This window comes from Ammospiza caudacuta, chromosome 5 (genome assembly GCF_027887145.1).
Source record: "Ammospiza caudacuta isolate bAmmCau1 chromosome 5, bAmmCau1.pri, whole genome shotgun sequence".
Lineage (NCBI taxonomy): Eukaryota > Metazoa > Chordata > Aves > Passeriformes > Passerellidae > Ammospiza > Ammospiza caudacuta.
In genome coordinates this window covers 1,754,801-1,777,781 of record NC_080597.1, presented here as the reverse complement: position 1 = coordinate 1,777,781, position 22,981 = coordinate 1,754,801, and the positions used below count along the sequence as shown (strand labels likewise).

The following is a 22,981-nucleotide window of genomic DNA, read 5'->3' as shown; positions in this document are numbered from 1 at the left end:
GAAAGCAAACCAGTGGGAGATCCCAAGTCACAACTACAATTTAAAATAAAATGAAGCAGTACAAAAACACTGCCAGAGTCAGAATAGACCTGACCACCTGTGGGTCAGGGTGGTGGCAAAGTCCCATTCAATGGTGGCTCAGCCCTCCTGCAGTGACAGATGTTGTTCTGTTGGAGCGAGGATCCTGTAGAAAGGTGGAGTTTTACTCTGGAGGTCCAGTGGTGCTGTAGATGGGCCTGGTCTCCCTCTGGGAATGCAGTGGAGAAGAAAGCTGCTCCTCTGGGAATCCAGTGGAAAAGGCTGCCTGTGGTGTCCCAAACTTCACATTATATCCAGTTTGGAATGCCTGGCTCCTCCCCCTGGGCAGAGCATCTCATAATGGGATGATGGAGTTTTATCAGCCATGCAGGGACACTTAATGGCCCACTAACAGAAGATAACCCCCCAGAGGGAGGATGGGTCTTGGAAGAGATAAGGAACCCTGCCCCACCTGGTTTTAACAGATAAAGCATACATGCATTTGGTTACATCTTGCATTGCAACCTAGGGCACCCTCCAACATTTTTTATGTTAGAAAGTCAAGGCATTATTTCATTATCTGGCCAGGATGTTGTTCTGGCCAGCATGTACCATAGAAAGCATCTCATCCACACACATAGCCCAGGTATGCAGACAGAATCAATCCATCACACACCACTTTTACAAGATTTTTCAGATGTTTTATACAGTCAAAACTCATAGAAATTAATTCAGTCAGCATTCATGGGTCCCAGGTTGCAAAGTTCTTATATTTGGTGCCCTATTGGATCTGGATTTCTTTGCTTCTGATGTTAATTAGATTTTCATTCCTTGATTTTCTTATCAGGGTTTTCAGGAGGTTTCTCCAGCTGTTCCAGAGGCAGAGTCTGGGATAGATGTTCCTAAATGGGTGCTGATGTTCTGTTGATGGCCTTTATCTCTTTGGTGCTATTCCCAGTCTGTTGATATGCTGAGTTCATCAGGCCTCACACAGATAAACAGTGCCCTGGAAAGAAGCTTCAGTTCTCTTCCCACAGGACAAAGGTGAACAACCCTGGCTAAAGTTATATAAACCAATTTTAAATGGATATATTTTCCAGCAGGAGAACATATCATTGCCTCACCTGGGGACTGGTTTACAAACCAGGCTAACCAAATTGGGATTCTGTTATGGCCAAATTTACCTGTGCAGCTTCAGAGCAGCTGTAGCTGTGACAAACATTTCTCCCACATTTACTATAGCATAGGCACACTTGCATGCACACAGACATAAAGAGTCTGTACAAGGTACCTGCTAAAAACTCCCCTCAAAGGCAGTGAAATATTCACTTCAGATGCCTTTGCATCTTCTCCACAAGCCAAGGGTCGAGCCTTGAGGAGTGAGGGTCTCAGCCAAGGATTCATCAGGGATTCTCTGAGAGCAGTAAACTTGAGAGTTCACTCACTGAGAGGCCCCACTCAGAGGGAGGTTGTTGGTCACAGCCTCTGCAGTCCAGAAGGGCTCAGAAGGTCCCATTTTGTACCACTGTTTACAGGGCAACAAGACAGTGGGCATACATGTGTGTATATGTCACAGTTGAGACAGCCATGACACACGGAGTGTCACCATCAGAAAGCTTCAACCCATACAGAGTAACATCATTCCACTTCAGAAGGCTTCAACCCACACACAGTAACATCATTCCACTTCAGAAGGCTTCACGCATCTGCCCTTCTTGTTCTTTAGCCCAACCCTTTATCCCCCTCGTGTTTGTGCATTGCACCTGTGTGCCCTCTGTTCCCTGCTGTGGTTGGTCAGTGCACCTGGGCACAACTTTATATTGTACATGTATTTTATTTATGGCCAGATACTCTTTATATTTAATTTTATTTTTTATAGAATCCTGGAATGATTAGGGTTGGAAGGGACTTGAAAGGTCATCTAGTTCCAGCCTGCTGTTGTAAAATTTCTGCTTAAGGTCATTTACCCTAGTCCTGTCAGTACATGCCCTGACAAAAAATCCCTCTCCAGGCTTCTTGTTGGTTCTTTTAAAGCACTGGAAGGCTTCTGCAAGGTCTCTCCAGAGTACTCCAACTCTCTCAGCCTGTCTGTGGAGCTGCTGTGTATGGGGACAGGGCACAACCTCAGCAATGCAAGGTCTGACCCATCCCCTACACACATTCCAAGCTCCCAAGATGTCTCTGAGGAGATCTTTCCCAGTCTGACACAGGTAACTCCACTGTGAAATCTCTCTCAATGTGATTGAGTGGGGCTTATTATCCCACCAGTTTACTCAGAAACCAGCATATCTTTTGGCATCCAGTGTGGGGCAAAAGAGAGAAGTTAGAATTAGAATTTTTTTCTAAAGCATTTGTGTATTGGGTACGACAATCCCTGATCGTCATGATGCCTGATGTATTCCCATGGATGTTGCACTTTGCCCCGTATCTATTTCCACACATGGAGAACTATTTGTTCATCATGATGGCCTTTTGAAGGCCACAGAGAGGAATCAAAATTGCTTTGTTAATATGCTGTGTTTATTGCATGGTAACATCAGAGTCAATGAATTACATTTGGATTATATATTTGGTGTTGTTTGCCTGTGATAACCAGATCTCACCTCTGCCAAGCCTGGAATGAGCACCTTTCTGTCACAAATTTCTCTCTTCTGAGCTTATCTGATGAACTGTTGTGCATCTTATGGCAAGTTCCTTCCACTGTGATCTTTACAGTTTTTGGGACAGCCAACTGTGCCCTTTAAGTCCTCACAGATCTCTGGAGGTCCCTTCCAACCTCAGCCATTCTGTGACTCTGGGAATATCCCTTTGGTCAGTTAGGATCAGCTGTCCTGGATGTGTTTCCTACCAACCTCTTGCCCATCCCCTGTTCATTCTGGCCTTTGGGGGGGGGAAATTATTCACATTGAACCTGCTCCCCTTGGCTTGGAACCAAGCCACCTCTCTGGTATGCTTATTTGAGCAGAAATGACCCCTTGTGCTCCTTCCCCTGCCTATGATGTAAAGTGGGAGAGAATAACCTCTGGGTCCTGGCACCATGGCAATCACGCTACTGCAAAAATTACCTGTCCTGGCTGGAAGCAGGACAGATTGACCATGTACAGCCTCTCTGGGTAACCTGTTCTAGGGTTTCACTGCCCTCAATCTAAAAAAAATTTCTTCCTCGTATCTAAGTCTGTGTGTCCACACCACAGAGGCCCAACAGGCCTTAGAGTAGGCGTCCACAGAAACAGGAACATATTTAAGGGGACCAAATTTTGTCACATGAGTAATGTCAGATTGCCATAGCTGAAGAGCTTGTAGCCCTCTGGGGTTTGTTCCATCCTGGGTCATGGTGGCATGCTGCTGACAATCAGAGCACAAGGCAATGACATCACGTGCTGGTGCAGATGTAAGATGGAATTGATGTTGTAGGGCATGAGCCCCTTGATGGAAAAACTGATGTGACAATTGCCTGGTGTAATGTGTCTGGTACCAGGGCAGCCCACACCAGGGCTGTTATCTTATCTGCACAGTCATTTCCTTCTACAATGAACCCAGGCAAGTTGGTGTGACTATAAACATGAAGAATATAAAATGGTGCAGTTTGTTGGCATAAAGCATGCCATAATGTTCTCCTTTTTATTTACCTCTTTCAGAACAGCACAATCTAAACTACAAACTCAATTGCATACATACTGAGAGCCAGATACAACATTTCAATTCTCATAAGGCCATCAGCCTGGACATCAATCTTTCCAGTCTCTGACAACCACTTGTTTTTCACCCTAGGAATAGATTGTTGTGTTAACAAATGCTCATTCTCAACGTGTTTTCACATGGGAGCTTGCAAACTACTTAGCTCCACTTAGAAGTGACAGGCCATCTAATTTAGCAAAGCAAGGCCTGATTTTATGAGGCCTTTCTTTTATAATTTCTCTATTGCTCTGTCACAGAGAGATAGAGAAATTGTAATTTCTAATTATAATAATAATATAATAATTATAATTGCTCTATCTCTCTTTTGTTCTGGTGTTCAAACAGCTTGCATCTTATTAAGGCTGTTACTGGCTATCTGTTAGATACGGGATAAGACACAAAAAAGACCAGTGACAATCCACAAAATTTATTTAATCCAATTATGTCACTGATACAGGGTCTCGTGGCATGGGAAGACAAAAGATAATGTCCAATGTCTCTTAGAGAAATAGAAATAATTGACCATTGTTCTAAAGCCCAAATAGCTGAGACTCAGGAATCATGTTGTTTAGGTAGGATCAAGTTCATTCGCTGGAAATGTTGACCTTGACATCACTGAATGTCTTTTCTGGGAGCTTTTGTTCTTGCTCTGACCATGAAGGCTTAGCTGCATGACGTGCCAGGGCTGGGCCTTGCTCAACCTCCGGCCCCTGAGAGCAGCTCCTGCCACAAGGTGCTTCAGTCATCTTGCCCAGGGGCTGTCAAATCCAATTGGCAAACCAAAACCACTACACCCCCTTCCCTCTGAATTGTCATAATTTTCAAATTAAGGGGCTTTCAGGCAAAGATATGAGAAAAGGAATAGCACATCTTTACTAGTGTGTGTATGTATGTAATGACCAAGGAATGGACTCAGACCCATAGTGATGATCAGACATTTATTGAGAGAGACAAGACATTTTTATACACTTCTTCAAGACATAGTATTTCCTTATATGGTGTTTTACTCTAAGGGGCCTATCACGCATTGCCACATCAGTAGCATCCTTTCTTAATGCCCCTATATGGGGTGATCACACATTGTTCAGGTGTCTGGCAGCTTCCAGCAGGAGCCTCTCCATCAAGGGAGAGGATCCTCCTCATTTCACAGTGAGGACCTGGAGAACCTTTCCCAGGAAAGGCTTCCAATTTTACCTCAAAAGGGGGTCCAGCTTTTAAAAGACAAAATAAGCAAGTCAAAGTGACTTGATTTCATTTTTAGTAAAATCCCCTGGGTCTGATGGCATAATTCCCAACAGGCCAGGGCCAGGACCTGGCCAAGGCCTAAGCCTTGACTGGGAGGCTTTTCCTAATTATCTACTAGCAAACCTTTATTAATATCAGTGAGGAACATGACTTCACAAGAGCTTATCTTCCCAATAACAGGGGACAGATTAAAACACACAGTAACTGGTAACAACACACATCTTCCTACGAATGGAGACAGTGATTTAACAGACAACCTTAGGAAACAAAATTACAAGAGAAAGTTTCTGCCTACAGGCTGAGACTCGGTCACTGCACCACTGCAGCTCTGTTCCCTTTTTTTTTTTTTTTTTTTTTTTTTTTTTGTAAAAAAGTCAAATTTATTATTTTAGTTCCCCTCTGATTTTCCCTTCATCTGTACTTGTCTTTTTGTCTACTGTAAGTGTAATCTCTCTCCTTATAATGGCTGCGGCTTGAATGCCTGTGTCTGTTCTCACCCTTGCTCTTCTCCCTGCAGTGTTCTTCATGCTTTTGGTCAGACTCCTTAGATTTTTTGGTCCTCTTGTTATCTTCTTCACAGTGGTGGTGCTTCTTCTGCTTCTGTTTTTTAGCCAGGTGTGACTGACTTGTGTGAGACTCCTCTATATCCTCATCCAACACGAGGTCATACTTGGCATCTCGCTTTGGTTTTACTTTTTCTTTCAGTGCAAATTTAGAAGGTTTGTCACATTCCTTCTCATAGTCCTTGAAATCTTCCTTGGTATACTGCCCAGCTTTTCCCTTCCATTTAACCTTTGCAACAGACTGGCTAAAATCCACATGTATCCGTCTGTCATCAATCAGCACGTTGTCCATTTTGAAGTAGGCTTTCTCACAGTCTTCCTCCTTTTCAAACTCAATGAAAGCATAACAAACAGATTCACCAGTCTTCCAGTCTCGGATCACTTCACAACTTTTAATGGGACCAAATCGTGAAAATATTATCTCCAGGTCTTCACCTGTGGTCACAGGATTCAGTTTACAAACAAACAGCACATTTTCTGGTGGCTTGATGTCTGCATCTGGTAAGTCTCCCACCATTTCCAGAAGAATAGCATGACTTTTTGCTTCTTTTTCAGCCCGAACTTCTTCTATTTCATCTGCAGGCCGTCCTTTCATGTCATCAATTTCTTCATCTGCTCCTATTCTGCCACTATCGAGCTGTTTCTTTGTAGGTTCTGGTGAGCGATCAGGAACACACAAGCCAGGTGGATCATCAAAGGGATCTTCTAAAATTACTGTATGGTTTATCCTGATATCCTGATATGGGATAAAATCCTTATCTACAAAGGTTTCATTAATTGTCTTCAATACATCCATGCCTTCTGTCACTTCTCCAAACACTGTATGTACACCATCAAGGTAATCCAGGTTTTCCCCTGTGGTAATGAGGAACTGTGATCCATGCTGATCACTTCCATTGTTCACCATTGACACTGTTCCCTTCTTCTTGTGCCTGATTCTGGGCACCTTTTCTGCCTCAAAAAATCTGGCTTGATCACCATACAGTTGACAAAATATGGATTCCCCTCCACGGCCGGTTCCTGTGGGGTCACCAGTTTGTATAATAAAATCCTGCTGGACATTATAAATAAGACAAAAGTTGTAGTACTTGACCTTGCATAGCTTCAGGAAATTCAGACATGCTCGGGGCCGCTCCTCCGTGTACAGGTCGATGACCAGGTCACCCACCGTGGTCTCCAGCAGCACTGCCATGCTCTCAGGAAGAGATTTGAGAATAGGAATAACAGGTCTTTACTAGGAAAATTAAAATAAAATGCAGCAGTACAAAAAGCACTGACAGAGTCAGAATACAACCTGGTACCCTGTGGGTCAGGGTGGTGGCAGCAGTCCCATTAAATGGTGCCTCAGCCCTGTGAATCCCACAAGACCAGCTGTGGTTCTGGAGGAGTGGGGATCCTCCAGAAGGATGAAGTTTTACTCTGGAGGTCCAGTGGTGCTGTAGATGGGCCTTCCTCTGGGAATGCAGTGGCGAAAAAAGACGCTTCTCTGGGAATCCAGTGGAAAAGCTGCCTGTGGTGTTCCGCAGCTCTAATTATATCCAGTTTTGAATACTTGGTTCCTCCCTCTGGGCGGAGCATCTCACAATGGGATGATGGAATTTTATCAGCCATTCAGGGACACTTAATGGGCCATTAGCAGAAGATAACCCCCAGAGGGAGGATGGGTCCTGGAAGAGATAAAGAACCCTGCCCCATCTGGATTTAACAGATGGAAACAGCATACATGCATTTGGTTACATATTGCATTGCAGCCTGAGACTAACAATTTTTCAACAAAAGTTCTTTTATGTAACAGGCGTTCCTCTTCCAATTTTTATATACTGGTGAGACTAAACACACACAACCTATTCCTATTCACTTGCAGACATATATGCTCCTAAGAAACAAACTCACAGTATAACCTGCAGAACTCAATCATGCAATTCCTTTTATTTTCTCTTGTACCCACAGTTGAGACTGAAACAGCACAGAGGGGAATGAATCCCAGAAGGCAAGAGCTGCAGAATTGGCTTCAGGACTCAGACCTGCCAATTCTGACAGGTCCATACAAACCACGCAAAAAGGCACAAGGGTGGACTTCAACCCCACAAAACCACAGCTGCAAAATTCACAATTCACCCAGGCAATTATAAGATTTGGTGCAGCCCTTATAACAAATTAAATTTTGAAGGAAGCCTAATCCCCACACCAAACCCCTTGTTTTAGCTTTTGCAACTAAAACCAAATCCTTTTGTGCACCACATACTTTAGAATTCACAGTACAATTGCATTTTATGTTGTGTGACAGTCTGGTCAGAGAGCGAGAAAACTAGATAAGTTTTCCTGCTGGTGATGCCCGTCTTTTTTTGTCAGTGAGCAGGGGGACAGCGTAGCACCACCCCAAAAGCCACTTGGCCCTGCCAAGCCTCACCTTCACCTGCCCTGCACACCAGGGTCCGACTCTCTCACAGCCAGCAGGAGCTGCAGTTCCTGACTCAAGATCAACCACCAACATCACGGGTGAGGACAGAGCCATCCCCGCCATCAGCCGTTGTCACAACCACACTGGTCACTCCATCAGCTCCTGTATCGAGAGCCAGGGAGCCTGCAGAGATGTCCCAGCCACGCCCAGCATCAGCACCTGCCCTCAGGTGTTTGGTCCAGCCAACGTCACACCCCCTGCCAGCTTCCCCCTCCGGTTCCTCTAAAGCTGTCTCAAATTCAGTACGTGCTGCCAGGCATAATGTGATTGACTGGGAGGTGGAACGAGATTTGCTACATGATGTTGAAGAATATGGCCTTGGCTCTGCACAAGTTTTGCAGACTCTCAGAGTGCTAAACTCAGGCCTGCTTTTTCCATCTGATATTAGAAAAATAGCTCAGGTACTGTTCGAGCCTGTACTATTTGGTATTTTTTTGAAGTACTGGAGGGAGTCTGCTGAAAAGGCTGCAGCAGGCAACAGGTATTTGCCTCAGCAAGATCCTAGGTTCCAGGTGGGGGTGGATGTTCTCCTCGGAGAACAGGTCTTTTCCAGTCCTAATTTTGAGGCTACATGGGACTCTGCTGTTCTTGAGCAGAGTCAAAGGGCAGGATTTCGTGCATTGTTAAGAACTATTGAATTGGCCTCCCCTGGGCCAGCATTTGCAGCAATAACTCAGGGAGAAGATGAACGTTTTCTGCCATTTGTCCAGAAGCTTGCTGATGCCCTTGAGAAGCAGATTGAGGATGATGCCCTAAGGGAGACATTATGCAAGCAGTTAGCCCAGTGCAATGCAAACAGTCAGTGCAAGAGGATCATAGCTACTCTTCCAGGCATCCCATCACTAGTAGACATGGTCAATGCATGTGCCTGGGTAGGGTCTGTAGGCCACACAGTGCCTGCTCTGATGGCTCCCTTACAGCCAGGCCAGATACCCTTGGGGGGTGGACAACAGAAGAGCAAAAATAAGGGCAAGGGAGGACAAGGAACATGCAGTCCATCATGGCCAGGTGCCTCCTTCTTGTGCGCTAGATGCCTAAGGCCAGGTCATTTTGCTGAGCAATGCAAGGCTAAATTTCATGCCAATGGCCAGCCTTTGGCAGACCCAGGAACAGGACAATGAGCACAGGGGAACTGTGCCCTGACACAAGTGATTCCTCAGGGCATGGTGCTGGCTCAGACCTGCCCAGCCAGCTCGGAGGCATCACCCAGGGCTCCGCCGGTGTGGATGCACATACCACCAACACAGTTCTTTTAGAATCCTGTAGTGAATATAATTTTTCTTTGGATGTGTTCAGACCTTTGGGACAAGGACTGGGTGCACTGCTTGTGAGAAGATCTAGTGTCACCCACTAAGGAATCTTTTTGCACCCAGGAGTCATTGACTCTGACTTTTCAGGCCAAATTTGTGCTACGGTTTTCATGCACATCCCCCGTCACTATTCCAGCAGGGACTCAGATTGCTCAACTTGTGCCTTTTTAGTCATGCATCCCCAGGATTCGCCAGCAGTCTCATGGGAATGGTGGCTTTGAATCCATGGGCTGCCACAAGTCTTCTGCTCTGCAGATGTTTCTGCTCAGCCACCACAGATGACATGTACCCTGATTCTACTGGGTGCCTGGCCACCTCAGATCCATCTCCAAGGTTTGCTCAACACCGGGGCGGATGTGACAGTTGTCTCCCTCTTTGTATGGCCTCTTATGTGGCCTTTGGCTCCCATAGGTTTGGCCATTGGAGGGCTGGGGGATGTGGCACATACCTTGGTGAGCCAACACTCTGTGCTGATCAGTAATGTGAATGGGCAGACAGCCACAGTTCAGCCCTATGTCACTGCAGCTCCAATCACTCTTTGGGAGCAGGATGTACTAGCAGCCAGAAGTGGGATGGATTTTTAACTGGGGACACTGCATTGAAGGGCAGAAGATATCCTACACTGCCTTTACAGTGGCTGGTGGACAAACCCATTTGGGTTCATCAGTGGCACCAGACAAAAGAAAAATGGATGCCCTTTGTGAACTGGTTCAGGAGCAACTGCAACAAGGACACACTGAGCCTTCTACTAGTCACTGGAATACTCCTGTCTTTGTGATAAAGAAAAAATCTGGGAAATGGAAGCTGGGACAGGACCTCTGAAAAATTAATGCAGTGACAGAAAGCATGGGGGCAGTGCAGCCTGGTATGCCCACACCCACCATGCTCCCTGCTGGATGGGACATCTTGATCATTATTTGAAGAAATTTTTTTTCACAATTCCTTTGCATCCTGATGACAAACCAAAGTTTGCCTTCACAGTGTCTTCAGTCAGCAATGCTGAACCTGTGCAGAGATATAATGTGTTTTGCAGAGATAGCGAAAAACTCCACAACTCTGTGAAAGTTGTAAAGCCAGTATGTTTATTATTACAGCGCCGGACGCATGTGGAGATTACTCTCCTTAAAAGGCATGCGTACCTCTGGGAACTTCAGGTCTCTTTTTATCCCCCTGTCAAATATATATGCATACAGTTTCACAATAGGTTCACACATATTCATTTTTATGAATTTCGCATGATATTTGGATTCCTTTCTGATAAAGGAATGACCTGCTTTCACAGCAGTTTCTGTCTCTCTTTATCATCCTCTGTCTCCCCCCACTTATCTCTGTCCTTCACTGAATCCCTGAGTCTAGGCCTTGCAGTCAGGCTACAGACTACAGGCTTCAAACTACAGACTGAACTCAAAGATGTACATTTCACCTAAATCAAAATGGATTTCTACTCTAGAGAATTTCCACTCTGTCTCAAATGGAAGGTTTTGCCACAGGTTTTGCTGTCACAATAGCCTGACTATCTGTCAGTGGTATGTTGCTCAGGCCTTGTCTGGAGTCCACAAGCAGTTTCCTCACGCATTTGTTATCATTCCATGGACAGCATCCTGGTGGCAGCATCCCCCAGGATGAGTTGTTGAGGGTACAGCCTCAGCTGTTCACTGATGTGCATTCTTGTGGGCTGCAGGTGGCCCCAGAGAAGGTTCAGCAGCACCCTCCTTTCAAATATCTGGGAGTCAAAATTCTTCACAGAACTATTCAACATCAGGAGGTGCAATTCTCGGATTCTATTAAGATCTTGAATGATGCCCATAAATTGATGGGTGTCATCAGCTGATTGTGTCCTTACTTGGGACTAACTGACAAAGAACTGTCCCCATTGTATGACACCTGGGGCCATGGCTATGCAAGTGTTTCCACAGATACTGGAGTTTGATGGGTACCTGTGAGGCATGTCTACCCTGATTTGTGACACCAAAGACAGAATGTGGCCAACAGGCAACCTCAGAGTGATGATCAAGATGTCAACCATCAATCAGATGGCCCCTCCATGAATGGGGAGTGAACATTCCATCCTTTCTTTGTTTCCAAAAAGGACTGTTGACAGGCTAAGACTGTCAGTTCTTTCAACAAATTAATGATTAGTTGTTACTATATTATTAGACTTAGTATTGATATTGTATTAGAATAAGTAGCTGATTTTAGGATTAATAGTTTATTTCTTGTAAGAGGGAATCACAAGATCCAATCTCTCTGACCATTTTAAATCGGTGTCCAGTTGAGGTTCTGATTGATAACTAGCAACTGCTACAGGAACCTCTGCAGCTCTGTTTGTTCTCCTTTCTGCAAAGGACCCTGCAGAGGATTTAAACAAAAAGGGGGACCTGTGGATGTCACAGGCTGGTCAGAGAGCGAGAAAACCAGATAAGTTTTCCCAGAATTGGCTTGTGAGACTTTGGGGTGTAGAAGATAAATAATGATAGCTTATCATAACCTGTAGGTGGTGTTTTTTGACTCTCTGTTTTCTTGTTTTTCTCAAAGATTGTTTATTAGAAAAGTGTCTCATAAATTATCCAGTCAGGTGGAATGTACTGATTAATTGACCAGACAGGTCTATCTGTATTGGAACAATGTATAAAACAGGATCTGTAGTAAACACATCCTTCATGCAAACCAACCCTCTGGTGAGTCTGTGTCATTTCTTACTCAATGACAACAATTTTATACTTTTAACCTGGCTCAAAGACTCAAATCCACTTTTGATATTCACTTATATAACTTCAGACATATATTTAATAGACGGTAGCAAATTAGCCATCACTTGTAATTTTTTTCATTATACAATTTTGTTATTGATGCCAAAAGATTTTTGCTTTTTATATGTTTTTCATATATTTGTAGCTCTGTAGACTATTACTGTATAGTTATATAGTTTCTTCAGCTAATTCCAGTATTTTGTTAGATAAACACATTCCTGGAATCCTATTCTAATCTTGCTTTTTCAGTGAACAAAAGCCATTTTACTTTCCCATGTATTTAGATATAAACAATGTGGAGCTAGAAGCAAATGGGAGGCTTCAGTAGGGGGCCAAACCAAGAGGGGGAATTACTTCAGTAACTATACTTCTAACAGGGGATTCTTGTCAATTATGCCAATTTGCTAAACTTACAAATAATATCAGTAAATTCTCAATAATTCTTTTATAGAGGGTTCAAAATTCCTGTGCTTACACATCTGATAGGCCAACGTCTTAACACCATCCAGCTCACTGGCCTCACTGCAGACTTAGCAGTCTGTATTGAGGCTTGAATGAGATTGGTTGGGGTCTCTGTTTGAGTTCAAATCCAGCCTATGATTGTCTTATCCTGGAGACTCATTTACTTCTACTCTATAACAGCTAGGCTGGACAAGTTAAGGTCTGCTATGGCCAGTTTATCTGTACAGCCCACAGGCCAGCTGTGGCTGTGACAGTTCCCCCTTTCTCTGTTTAAAAAGGGCAAAGTATTCTTTGCCATCCTCTGCAGGGCCCTTTGCAGACAGTGTTATGGCGGGGTCGTTCATCAGAGACACACAAACGACACAACTCTCAAAGGTTCTTGTGAAAAACAGCCTCAAGTTTATTCTCACAGCTCCTTTATAGGAGCTGCAAATTGCCCAAGCTTACACATGTGATTCATTGAAGTCTCAGCACCATCCAGCTCTCTGGCTAATGACACATCTGCATTTAGGGCTGAATGACATTGGCTGAGGGTCCCTGTGTAGATTTGAATCCAGCCTTATCCTTGTTCACCCAGGGAGCTGTTTTCTTCTAGGATGGTTGGGTTTCAGATCAGCTGCAATGTGACTAACAGGATGACAAAGCCAGCATGATGTCACTGATGATAAGCCCAGGTCAAATAAGGTTTTCCACCCAAGTGGACAAGCCCAGCCCACCTAGGCAGGGATGCATCCCATGTATCATCCAGGAGCTGTCAAATCTCCAGCAATACAATCTTTCAGGATAGCATGCTGCAGGAATTACAAATTAAAACTTAACATTACAAACAAGAAAAAATTCAACTTTAGAACTGTCAGAAAAAACAACATAATAAACAGTTTGTCTTAGTTTGGGTTTGTGACCCATGTCTTTAAATAGATAAAATCCTTAAAGTCCCTCATATCCCAAATATATCTACAAATTACAACTCAACACTACAAACAAGAAACTATTCAACTCAAAACCATCTCAATTAAAAAACAAACATCCTTCTCCTATTGGTGTTTCTCAAATGTTTGAGTCTTGGGGTTCAAGTAGGGTGATGAGTAGATTGTCCTGCCATTGTTGACAACATTCTGCATCTGACAAACTGTCAGCATGCTAGTGTTTTGCAGAGAAAAGAAGAAACCCCACAATTTTGTAAAAGTTGTAAAGCTTGGTATGTTTATTACAGCGCTGGACGCATGCGGAGATTGCTGTCCTCAAAAACGCATGCGTGCCTCTGAGAACTTCAGATCTCCTTTTATCTCCCTTCCAAATACATATGCATACAGTTTCACAATAGGTTCATACATATTCATTCCGTGTGACATTTATCACCAGTTCCTCTTTATCAAAAGAATTCCTAGGCCAGGGCAGATTGGCCTTATAACCGTTTCTGGTTTTCTTTTTCTGTCTCCTCACTATCCCTGTCCTGCAGTGTTCCCTTCAGCTTTGGCCTTATAGACTTTTCACCTCTCCTAGACACTTTACCTGATTCAAAATGGAATTTTACTCGGGGGGGATTTTCACTCTGTCTCACTAGGTCATGTTGAAGGCAATGGAAAAACATGAGAACACCCAAAACTTACATGGGGGGTATACACCCATCCAGCATTCTGTTTTTTGGGTTTCTTTCCTCCTACAAAAGCTTTATTCAGTTATGTACAGAACATGTTCTGCTACTCTGGATCCTCTTCATGGTCTGACTGCTGCTCCTCTTCCTGCCCTTTGTGTTTTACCAATTTTGCCATGAGCTCTCTTGCAGGGTTGAAGACGCCGCTGGTTTGCTTCCCGCAGACGTAGCAGCGCTGGGATTTGCGGTAGTGCTGCAGGGCACAGCTCTCACAGAAGTAGTGCCCACACCTGGTGACCACAGGGTTCTTGAAGGAACCTCTGCAGATGAAGCACTTGAAGGGCATGTCCTCCTCACCACTGCTCACCTCGTAGTTCTCATCGTCGCTGGTGCCGTAGCGGCGCTCGTCCAGCTCCCGTTCCAGCTGCCAGCCGTTCTTGTAGTCCGAGCGGTCGTGCAGGAACTTGCAGCTGTCCCCAAAGCCACAGAACCCGGTCTCTTTGTAGTCCTTGCAGATGTCAGGCTGGTAGTCCCAGCGCACCGTGGCCCGCAGGTGCTCCGGAGCACAGATGGGGCCTTTCCTGACCATTCTTGAGGAGGCATTTCCCATCGATGTGTCCTTGGGCTTCATGTACTTCTGGTAATTGCTAATACCACGGTAAATTTTATCGTCTTCCTTTCCTCTCAGCTCCTCCCGGATTCTTTGGCTGCGCTCAAAGATGGCCTGGGCATCTTTGTCCTTCTCTGTATCCAGTTCATACCCTGCTGTCGCCCCCATGTCTTCTGGGCCAGCAGGTTTTGCTGACCTGGTCGATTTGTAGGTGACCCTGATCTGCTTGGCAGGATCCTCATCCTCACTGCTGCTCTGTGCATACTCCGGCCTCTCCCTCATGCAGTGCCTGGTCCTCTGGATCATGGGGTTGGGGGTGTCCCTGGGCAGCTTCTTCCTCACCACGGTGCTGCCCTCCTCCCCACTGCTGTCCTGCTCACTGCTGGGACGTTTTCGCCGGCCACCTCCCGCAGCTCGGACCCGCTTCTTGAACACAAAGCTGCACACACTGCTCTCCTCTGCCATCAGGTGCTGCTGGTTAGAAAATAAAGGCAGAAAAGGCTTGAACTGAGTCAGGGTATAACCTGGCACCCTGTGGGTCAGAGTGGTGGCAGCAATCCAATTAAATGGTGGCTGCAGTCCTCCTGCAGTGACAGGTGTGGTTCTGGTGGAGCAGGGATCCTGGTGAAGGGTCTGGTCTTTCTCTGAAGGTCCAGGAGTGGCTTTGTGGTTCTTCTCCTCTGGGAGTACAGTAGGTGAAGCTGCCTGTGGTGTTCCACAGCTCAGATTATATCCAGTTTGGAATGCTGGGCTCCTCCCCCTGGGTGGAGCATCTCACAATGGGATGATGGAATTTTATCAGCCATGCAGGGACACTTAATGGCCCATTAGCAGAAGATAACCCCCAGAGGGAGTTATCAGGGATGAGTCCTGGAAGAGATAAAGAACACTGCTCCACCTGCTTTTAACAGCTAATAAAGAAGGTGATATAATACATTGTAACCTGAGACACTCAGTATAACACCTCTTTTTTGGTGAGGTTCAGCATTCTGGAATGTTAGACAATTTTACAAAACTATTTTTTCATACTTGTTGGACTCATAAGGTTTATGAGTTCAACTAAGGCTGCCTTGCTTTTCAGAGCCATACCCTTACAGATCCAGGTACCACCACAACCCAACTAAATTTACATATCCCAGATTTTCACCCTTATCCCTCCCACCAACCAGGTTTCAGGGAGATCCCCATGAACTATATCCAGGGAAAGAGGAAAAGGTCAGTGGGGAGCAACTTTCAGTAAAATTTTCCAGCAACAAACTTATAGCAGTCTGTAAAAAGAAACTTATAAGACATCAAAAACACAGCAATCACTAATGAAACTGAAGTTACCTAGTACCCAACTACTACTAACAGTGGTGATCAGAACCATGTAGGCAGCAAGCTGGAGTAGCCAGCTATCCTTTTGAGAACTTTTCTGGAACTGCAGTCCAAATATTCCCCAAATACAGGTGTGTATTCCTTTCCATTTACAGCGTTAAGCTTTTCTAGCTTGATTTCTGCTAAGGCAGTGGTATCCCATATTGTCTGGAATAGGCCACCAATGCATGTTTAAAATGCCTATTCCTTTTACATCCAAATACAAGCAACACTTGCAAAAATCCCATATTGTTATTCCTACTCAAGTAACTTCATTTTTTTATGCTTGTGCTGGTTTGAAAGTAACCAGCATCTTGGGTGATTTAATGATTATAATTTATTCCCTGATCATCTGCTTTATGCCCAAAATGGTTGCTGTACCTTTAAGGCTCTGGTGGGGGGTGGGAGGTTGAGCCCCTCTTCCTTGGGTTTTTTCAAAGCATCACTCCCCAGGCATCTGTGGTACTGTGTAGACTGCATTCTTTTTTTCTTTTTTGCTTGGTTTCTGTTAGCTCAGGCAAGAAGTTTTTTCCCTTTCCCTGTCCTTGGAGAGGCTGTGGCAGTGATCACTTGGTAGCTTTCCTCAAAGTGAATTGTACAGTTTGGTTTTGGTCTGAGATCAGAGAGAATGACCAGTGGGAGAAGAACTGGCCAGAGAAGGCTGCTCCATCTCAGCCCCTGACCTCAGAACATCTGAGCCAGCAGGAGAAAGGACACCAAATTCACCTGCTTCAGCTGCTGTGAAGAGGAGACCAACGCCAGGGACTCACCAGGTTCCCATCTGATTTTGGTCAAGCTTCTGCATGAACCCCTTGTTTTTTAGGGTTTTTTTCCTTGAGACAGGAAAACACCCCTAAAAACCTTGTCCTACCATGTTGCCACCTGTTGTGGGTTTTTTTCTTTCTATAGAATTTTGGGTGTTTTGTTCTATTGGTGGGGGGGGGGGGGGGGACGACAGTTAAATATCTAGCATTTATTCACCCCTTTTTCTGTTCCATGTGGGCACTCCCTCCATTTGTCAACAGAGGGATTTGAGTCCCCAGGAGTGAATCAATGTGCAGATTGTAGATGGTTTGGGCATTGGTAACAGGAATGTCCCCAGAGGCAGATGGGGACAGAGGGAACAGACCTACCCCTGCTTCAGGGATGAAGGGGACCAGGGACAGAATCCACAACTGAATCCCTGGTTACAATAAAGCTGAGGAAGTGGAAAATTGGCTTTTTAATAGACACTCTGCCCACTTACTTGGTATTAAATACAAACCAGGGAAAAATAAGCCAAGAAACTGCAAATGTTGTTGGTGCAACAGGAGAAGTGGAAAAATGAACATTCTTTAACCCCATTAAATTCAGAAAACAGTGGATAATACACTGATTTTTATATATGCCTGAGTGTCTCGCTCCTCTTTTAGGATGAAACCTGTTAAGTAAATTGGAGGCTCAGATTGTATGTAAAGATGGAAAAATCAATTATTGGTACCTGAGACTAAAGCCATCAAAGGAAGGACTTTTATGTTGCAGGGAACACCAGAACCAGACAATTCTGGAGGAATACCCAGAAGCAGGAGAAAATACAGTAACATCCCTGGTTTGAGCCAGTGGAGCTCCAGGCTATTCCCAACAAGCTCAGCCTGTAAGTGTTTCCCTAAAAAATGGATCAAGACTGGTAAGGCAGAAATTGCATCCTTTAAAATCAGGGAAATCCAGAGCCTAATAGAAAATTTCAGGGAAAAATCACTGGTGGTTTAAAATGATAGATTTGAAAGATGCCTTCTTTTGCATACCTCTTGATAAGCAAAGACAGGGCATTTTTGCCTTTGAATGGGAAAACCCCCAAACTGGTCAGAAGACTCAGTTTACCTGGACTATGTTACTGCAAGGATATAAAACAGTGCAATGATTTTGGGGAACCAGCTGGCAAAATAATTACAGGTCTGGAAAAAAGAGAACCCAGAATTGTTGGTCCTGCAGTATGCTGATGATCTCTTACTAGCAACTGAACCTAATGAAACATATATGGAATTGACTGTGAATGCTCTAAATTTCCTAGGCCAAGAAGGTTACCAAGTGTCTCAGGAAAAAACTTAAATCATGAGGCAGCAAGTTACCTGCCTAGGATTTGAGTCAGTACCAGAACAGCGGAGGTTGGGAATGGACAGAGAAGAAGCCATGTGCCATGTACTCCAACCTGGGACTGCCCAAGATTTATCAGCATCCTCAGGTGTGACTGCATGATGCAGATTGTGGGTCTCAAATTGCAGAATTTTGGTAAAACCATCATATGAGCTTTTAAAGGAGGCCTTGGAAGGACCTCTGATTAGGACTCCTGATGGTGAACATGCATTCTGTAACCTAAAGCCGGCCCTGATGTCTGCACCTGCCTTAGGACTTCCAGACTTAACAAACCCTTTGAATTTTTTGTGCATGAAGAGCAGCCCCTCACCCTTGGAGCTCTGGCTCAGAAGGTAGGAGACTTCAAGAGGCCCGTGGGGCATGTTTGGAAACAAGTAGAAAAAGTCAGCCGTGGGTGGCCCTAGTGCCTGTTAGCCACAGCTGAGACTATTCTCATCCAAGAGGCCAGGAATTTGGGACTGAAGACATTAGTGCACAGTTTGAATGCTGCATCAGGACAAAAGGGGGGCATTGGCTTTCCCTGAGTCAAATGCTGAAGCATCAAACTGTTCTACTGGAGCAAGAGGATGTGGAAATTAAAGGAACCACAGCAGTAAGCCCAGTCCAATTCCTGAACACCCCAATGCAAGGAGAAGAGCCACTGACCCATGACTGCTTACAGAAAATTGAGAAGGTTTGTGCTGATTGGCCAGACCTACAAAAGGCACAAAATGGAGATCCAGCAGACTTCTTCTCAGACAGAAGCAGCCTTGTGCAAGAAGGTGAAAAGCCAGCTATGCAGAAAATGCATCAACCTAAATAATAGAAGCTGCACTGCTGCCCATGGACAGCTCAGCACAAAGGGCAGAACCCACAGCACTGCAGAGAGCCTTGGGAGTGGCAGCAGGAAAAAGAGCAAACATATGGACCAATTTGAAATTTGCATTTAGCACTGGCCATGCCCATGGGGGTATATGGAGGGAAAGAGGCCTATTAACAGCACATGGCTCTCCAATTAAATAAAAACAAGAAATACTGTTCCTCCTTGATGCTATCCAACTGCCCAAAGTGGCCATGCTACACTGCAGGGCACACCAGTGTGGGGATTCCCAAATTTGTGAGGGAAATAAATAGACTTGCAGGTAAAGCTGCTTGAGAGGTTGCACAACGAGGCATCCTAGCATTAATACCTGAGACATTAATACCTGAGAAAACCATTTCACTTCCAGAAGGTAGCCCTGGGTATAGTCAGGCAGATTTAAAATTAGCTGCTTACCTAAAAGCCCAGAATAAAGAGGATGTGTGACTGGTTACTCCCAATAACCAGGTCATCATTCCATCACAACTGATGTTACAAATTGTAAAGGACAAACACCAGCAGACTCAGTAAGGAATTGATGCTATGGTGACCAGTCTGCAGACCCAGATACTGAGTGCTCATAAGACAAAAATTGTCAGGTCTATTACAGAAAAATGCCCACTACGTCAAAATAATTGTTTGAATTCAAAAGGACCTCCTCCAGGGATCACTAAAAGAGGAAACAATCCAGAGGATTACAAACTGATTTTTCTGAGCTGCCACACCAACAAGGAGACAGGTATCTCCTAGTGTTGGTAGATAGCTTCTGGCCATCCAATAAAAATTTCTACTGCTGCACCAACAAGGCCAGGGAAGTCACTAAGGTGCTCCACAAAGAGGTCATACCCAGTTTGGTGTGCCTACAGGGATGTCACCTGATAGGGAACCCCACTTTGTATCTGAAGTGCTTCAGCAGCTTAGTAGGAGTTGGGTATAAACTGGGATGTACACACTCCATGGAGACTGCAGTCCAGTGGAAGACCTGAGTACATGAATCAAACCCTAAAAAGACAAATCAACAAAATATGTCAGGAAACTTTCTTGAGATGGCCACGGGTGTTATCACTAGCCTTGTAACAAGTTAGAGTACAGCCCCAAACTAACCTGAAGGTGAGTCCATATGAGTTGATATTTGGGGGTCTGTATTCTGTTGCAACCTTCCCTGGGTCCAAGACAGAGACTAGAAGTCAGGAAATGGATCAATAATTAATTTCATTAGGGAAATCCTTGAACGGGCTAAAAAAGTTTATTATTCCCTCAGAACCTGTTGCCCTGGACACCCCAGTTCATTCATTCCAGCCTGGGGATCACATACACATCACGACCCAGAAAGTGGAGCCACTTCAGGAGCATGGAAAGGACCTTACCTGGTTCTGTGGACTACAAGAACAGCTGTGAAAGTGAAAGGAATTAACTCCTTGTATATATTATACCTGAATTAAGAGGGCTCCTGACTCAGAATGACCAGTGGAAAACACCAGACCCCTGAAGCTGAAAATCCTGAAGACATTTGTAAATGAGCAGTGAAATGTACAGTGACATCTAAAACTTATGGGAATCACATTATCTTTAGGTGGGGGTGTTGAAGAAAATTGAATATTGACTTTAACCCAGGGGTTTGGTAAAATGTGCAATCTGTCCAGCATTGGAGCCTGCCTCCCTCTCTGCCCCATTCAGCAGGGGAACACATTCCTTGGGGAATTACCTTTATATATCTGTCAGTGGTGATTCAATATAACAATCTGACCAAGGTGATAGCAAAGGCAAATGTCACCCACTAGCTGGATGAGAAGCAGAGATGCAGGTGACAAAGAGATTGTATTCTTAAAGGTCTGACAGCTTGGATGAAAATAAGGCAAAGGGGTAAGGAGTGTCCAACAGGGTCCCACAGTCTCATCCACCATTTTTTAGGATTTGCTGTAGTAGCCTCTGGAGGCCAAGCAGCCAGGCTGATAAATTTATGTTAAAAATTATGAAACATCCCAAAATGTCTCAGACTTGCCAGAGTGTCAAGCTCTCTGAAGCAATCCTCACACCTGGACAAAGCCCTTAAAAGGACAATGGGAGCACTTAGGGGAGGCAGTATGGTGCCTAGATTGGGAAATCACACCTATGAATCACCCCAGTAAAGGTCAATAGAAGTATGGAGAAGAATAAAACAATGAAAGTCAGTCCAGCAGCACAGGCTAGATGGCCAAATTAGTTCTAAACTTTAGTATCCAACCCTTAAATTGTGTCAGGTCCCTGAAATTTCCTTCCCCAGGTTACACTGTTCGGGTACCCCAGAGGATATTTATCCACCGGACCACTTTTTGGCCCCACACCTGACAAGTTACCTTAGGATTACTGACCTTATGCCCAGCGTGGGAAAGAAGCCCCATAAAAGCCCAGTATTGGGGTAGAGTAAAGCAGGACCCATGAATGGACAGGATCTTCAGCTTCCACAATGTTTGAATGGGCCCTGCTGAGTTTTCTCTTACAAGGAACCATGGCTCTGAAAACCAGAACTTAGTTTCTTTACTTGCCAAGTTAGATTATCTAACAATCTCAAGCTACCGAAAGGGGACTTCAAATTATAAATAAGCAAACATTGAACAAGCATTGGTCTTAGATTTATTGCTGGCCAAAGAACAAGGGCTTTGTGGATATTTAAAACTGGACAGAGAACACTGTTGTGTACACATCCCAAACATAAAAGATCTCCAAAAACAACTTAACAAAATGTGGCAAGTTGCTGAAGACAGCAATGCTATCCACAAGGACTCGGAAACTAACGGGTTCAGTAAAATTCCCCAAGGAATAGGGGGATGGCTGGCTAAAATACTGGAAACCCTTGTAATTCTAGTTGTAATTGTAGTAATTATTGGTCTTGTTATTGATCATGTTTACAAAACACTCATTTGTGGTCTTGCAAGAATATGTACGATTGTAGATAGAAATTGAATTGAAACTTACCAAATCATCTTGCCAAAGCAGAGGAGGTTCAAAGGGGGGAGTTGGTGCCATGAGGCTTCACTCCATTTCTCCTGTGCCTGTGAACATTCAGCTGAGAAATAAAGCATGCAAAATCTGCTCTGTCAGAAAGGACAACTGGAAGAGAAGGGGAAGACATCTGGCTCAGGAATGCAGCAATAGCCAAAGCAAGGACTGAGTTTGGGAACCTGGGGAGGTTTTATGGTAATGGCCAAATGGTAACATGCATGTAACACATCCAAATTGTAATGTGCAAGCAACACAGCTGTAAAATCTTGTGTGCACACAAAGTTAGCAGTTATCACCCCTGTAACCTGAATAAATGATGCCCTTCTTAGCTCTAAACTGGTCTTAAGGAGTCTTACTCAACTAGTTTGCAGTGGATCTGGTGACAGCTCAAGCTGAGGTTTCCCTCAGCAGAGTCTCAGCTGCCTCTCGTTCCATTAGGCCATTTTTTCACAGCACAGTAATGCAGAAACAGCTGAAGCTCTCTGAAGCAATCCTCACACCTGGCCAGAGCTATTAAAGGACAAAGGAGCTCTCAGGGCGGCAGGAGGGTGCCTGGATTAGGGGATCATGCCTTCCTCTGAGGAGGGACACCAAACAGGTCTGTGGGCTTTTATCCTCTCACAAGCACCATGCAAGTCTTCCTCTTGACTTTTCTGCTCCTGCTCTGTCTCCTGGCACCACACCTTTTCTTGCCTCTCTGGTTTCTGGGGTTGAAATGGCTGAGGTATTAAAAGTCTTTTTTTTTCCTCCCAGTCCAGTGACAGAAAAAGTAGAGATTGCTTGGTTTTGCTTTTCAGGGTTGTTTATTTTCTCTTATCTATTCCATTCTTTCTCTGTCCTGCTGAGGTTGGGGTGTGGCACAGTCCCTGCCCTTGGGGTGGTGTTGGCTTTTTGTACTAAAATCTGCGTGTACTTTATTTACAATAATTTCCAATACCTATCACCTATGTTAGACAGTCTGTCTCTACTCTAAACCAATCC

General features: G+C 44.6%; 3 protein-coding genes and 1 long non-coding RNA gene across 4 annotated transcripts in view; 2 read left to right on the top strand and 2 right to left on the bottom strand.

Moving 5' to 3' along the window:
* The window catches only part of PYROXD1 (pyridine nucleotide-disulphide oxidoreductase domain 1), a 43,551-nt gene that overhangs the window by 6,318 nt on the left and 14,252 nt on the right, over positions 1-22,981 (top strand). The gene's annotated exons all lie outside the window — the stretch shown is intronic.
* Positions 5,353-6,696, bottom strand: LOC131557868 (peptidyl-prolyl cis-trans isomerase-like 4). The gene has a single exon (XM_058805339.1). It carries the CDS (start codon positions 6,694-6,696, stop codon positions 5,353-5,355), a length of 1,344 nt encoding a protein of 447 aa, XP_058661322.1.
* On the bottom strand, positions 14,188-15,156 carry LOC131557870 (E3 ubiquitin-protein ligase RNF113A-like). The gene has a single exon (XM_058805342.1). It carries the CDS (start codon positions 15,154-15,156, stop codon positions 14,188-14,190), a length of 969 nt encoding a protein of 322 aa, XP_058661325.1.
* Positions 16,443-22,293, top strand: LOC131557871 (uncharacterized). The gene is made up of 3 exons (XR_009274761.1): positions 16,443-16,820; positions 17,569-17,680; positions 20,280-22,293. It is a non-coding gene; the product is annotated as an uncharacterized LOC131557871 (long non-coding RNA).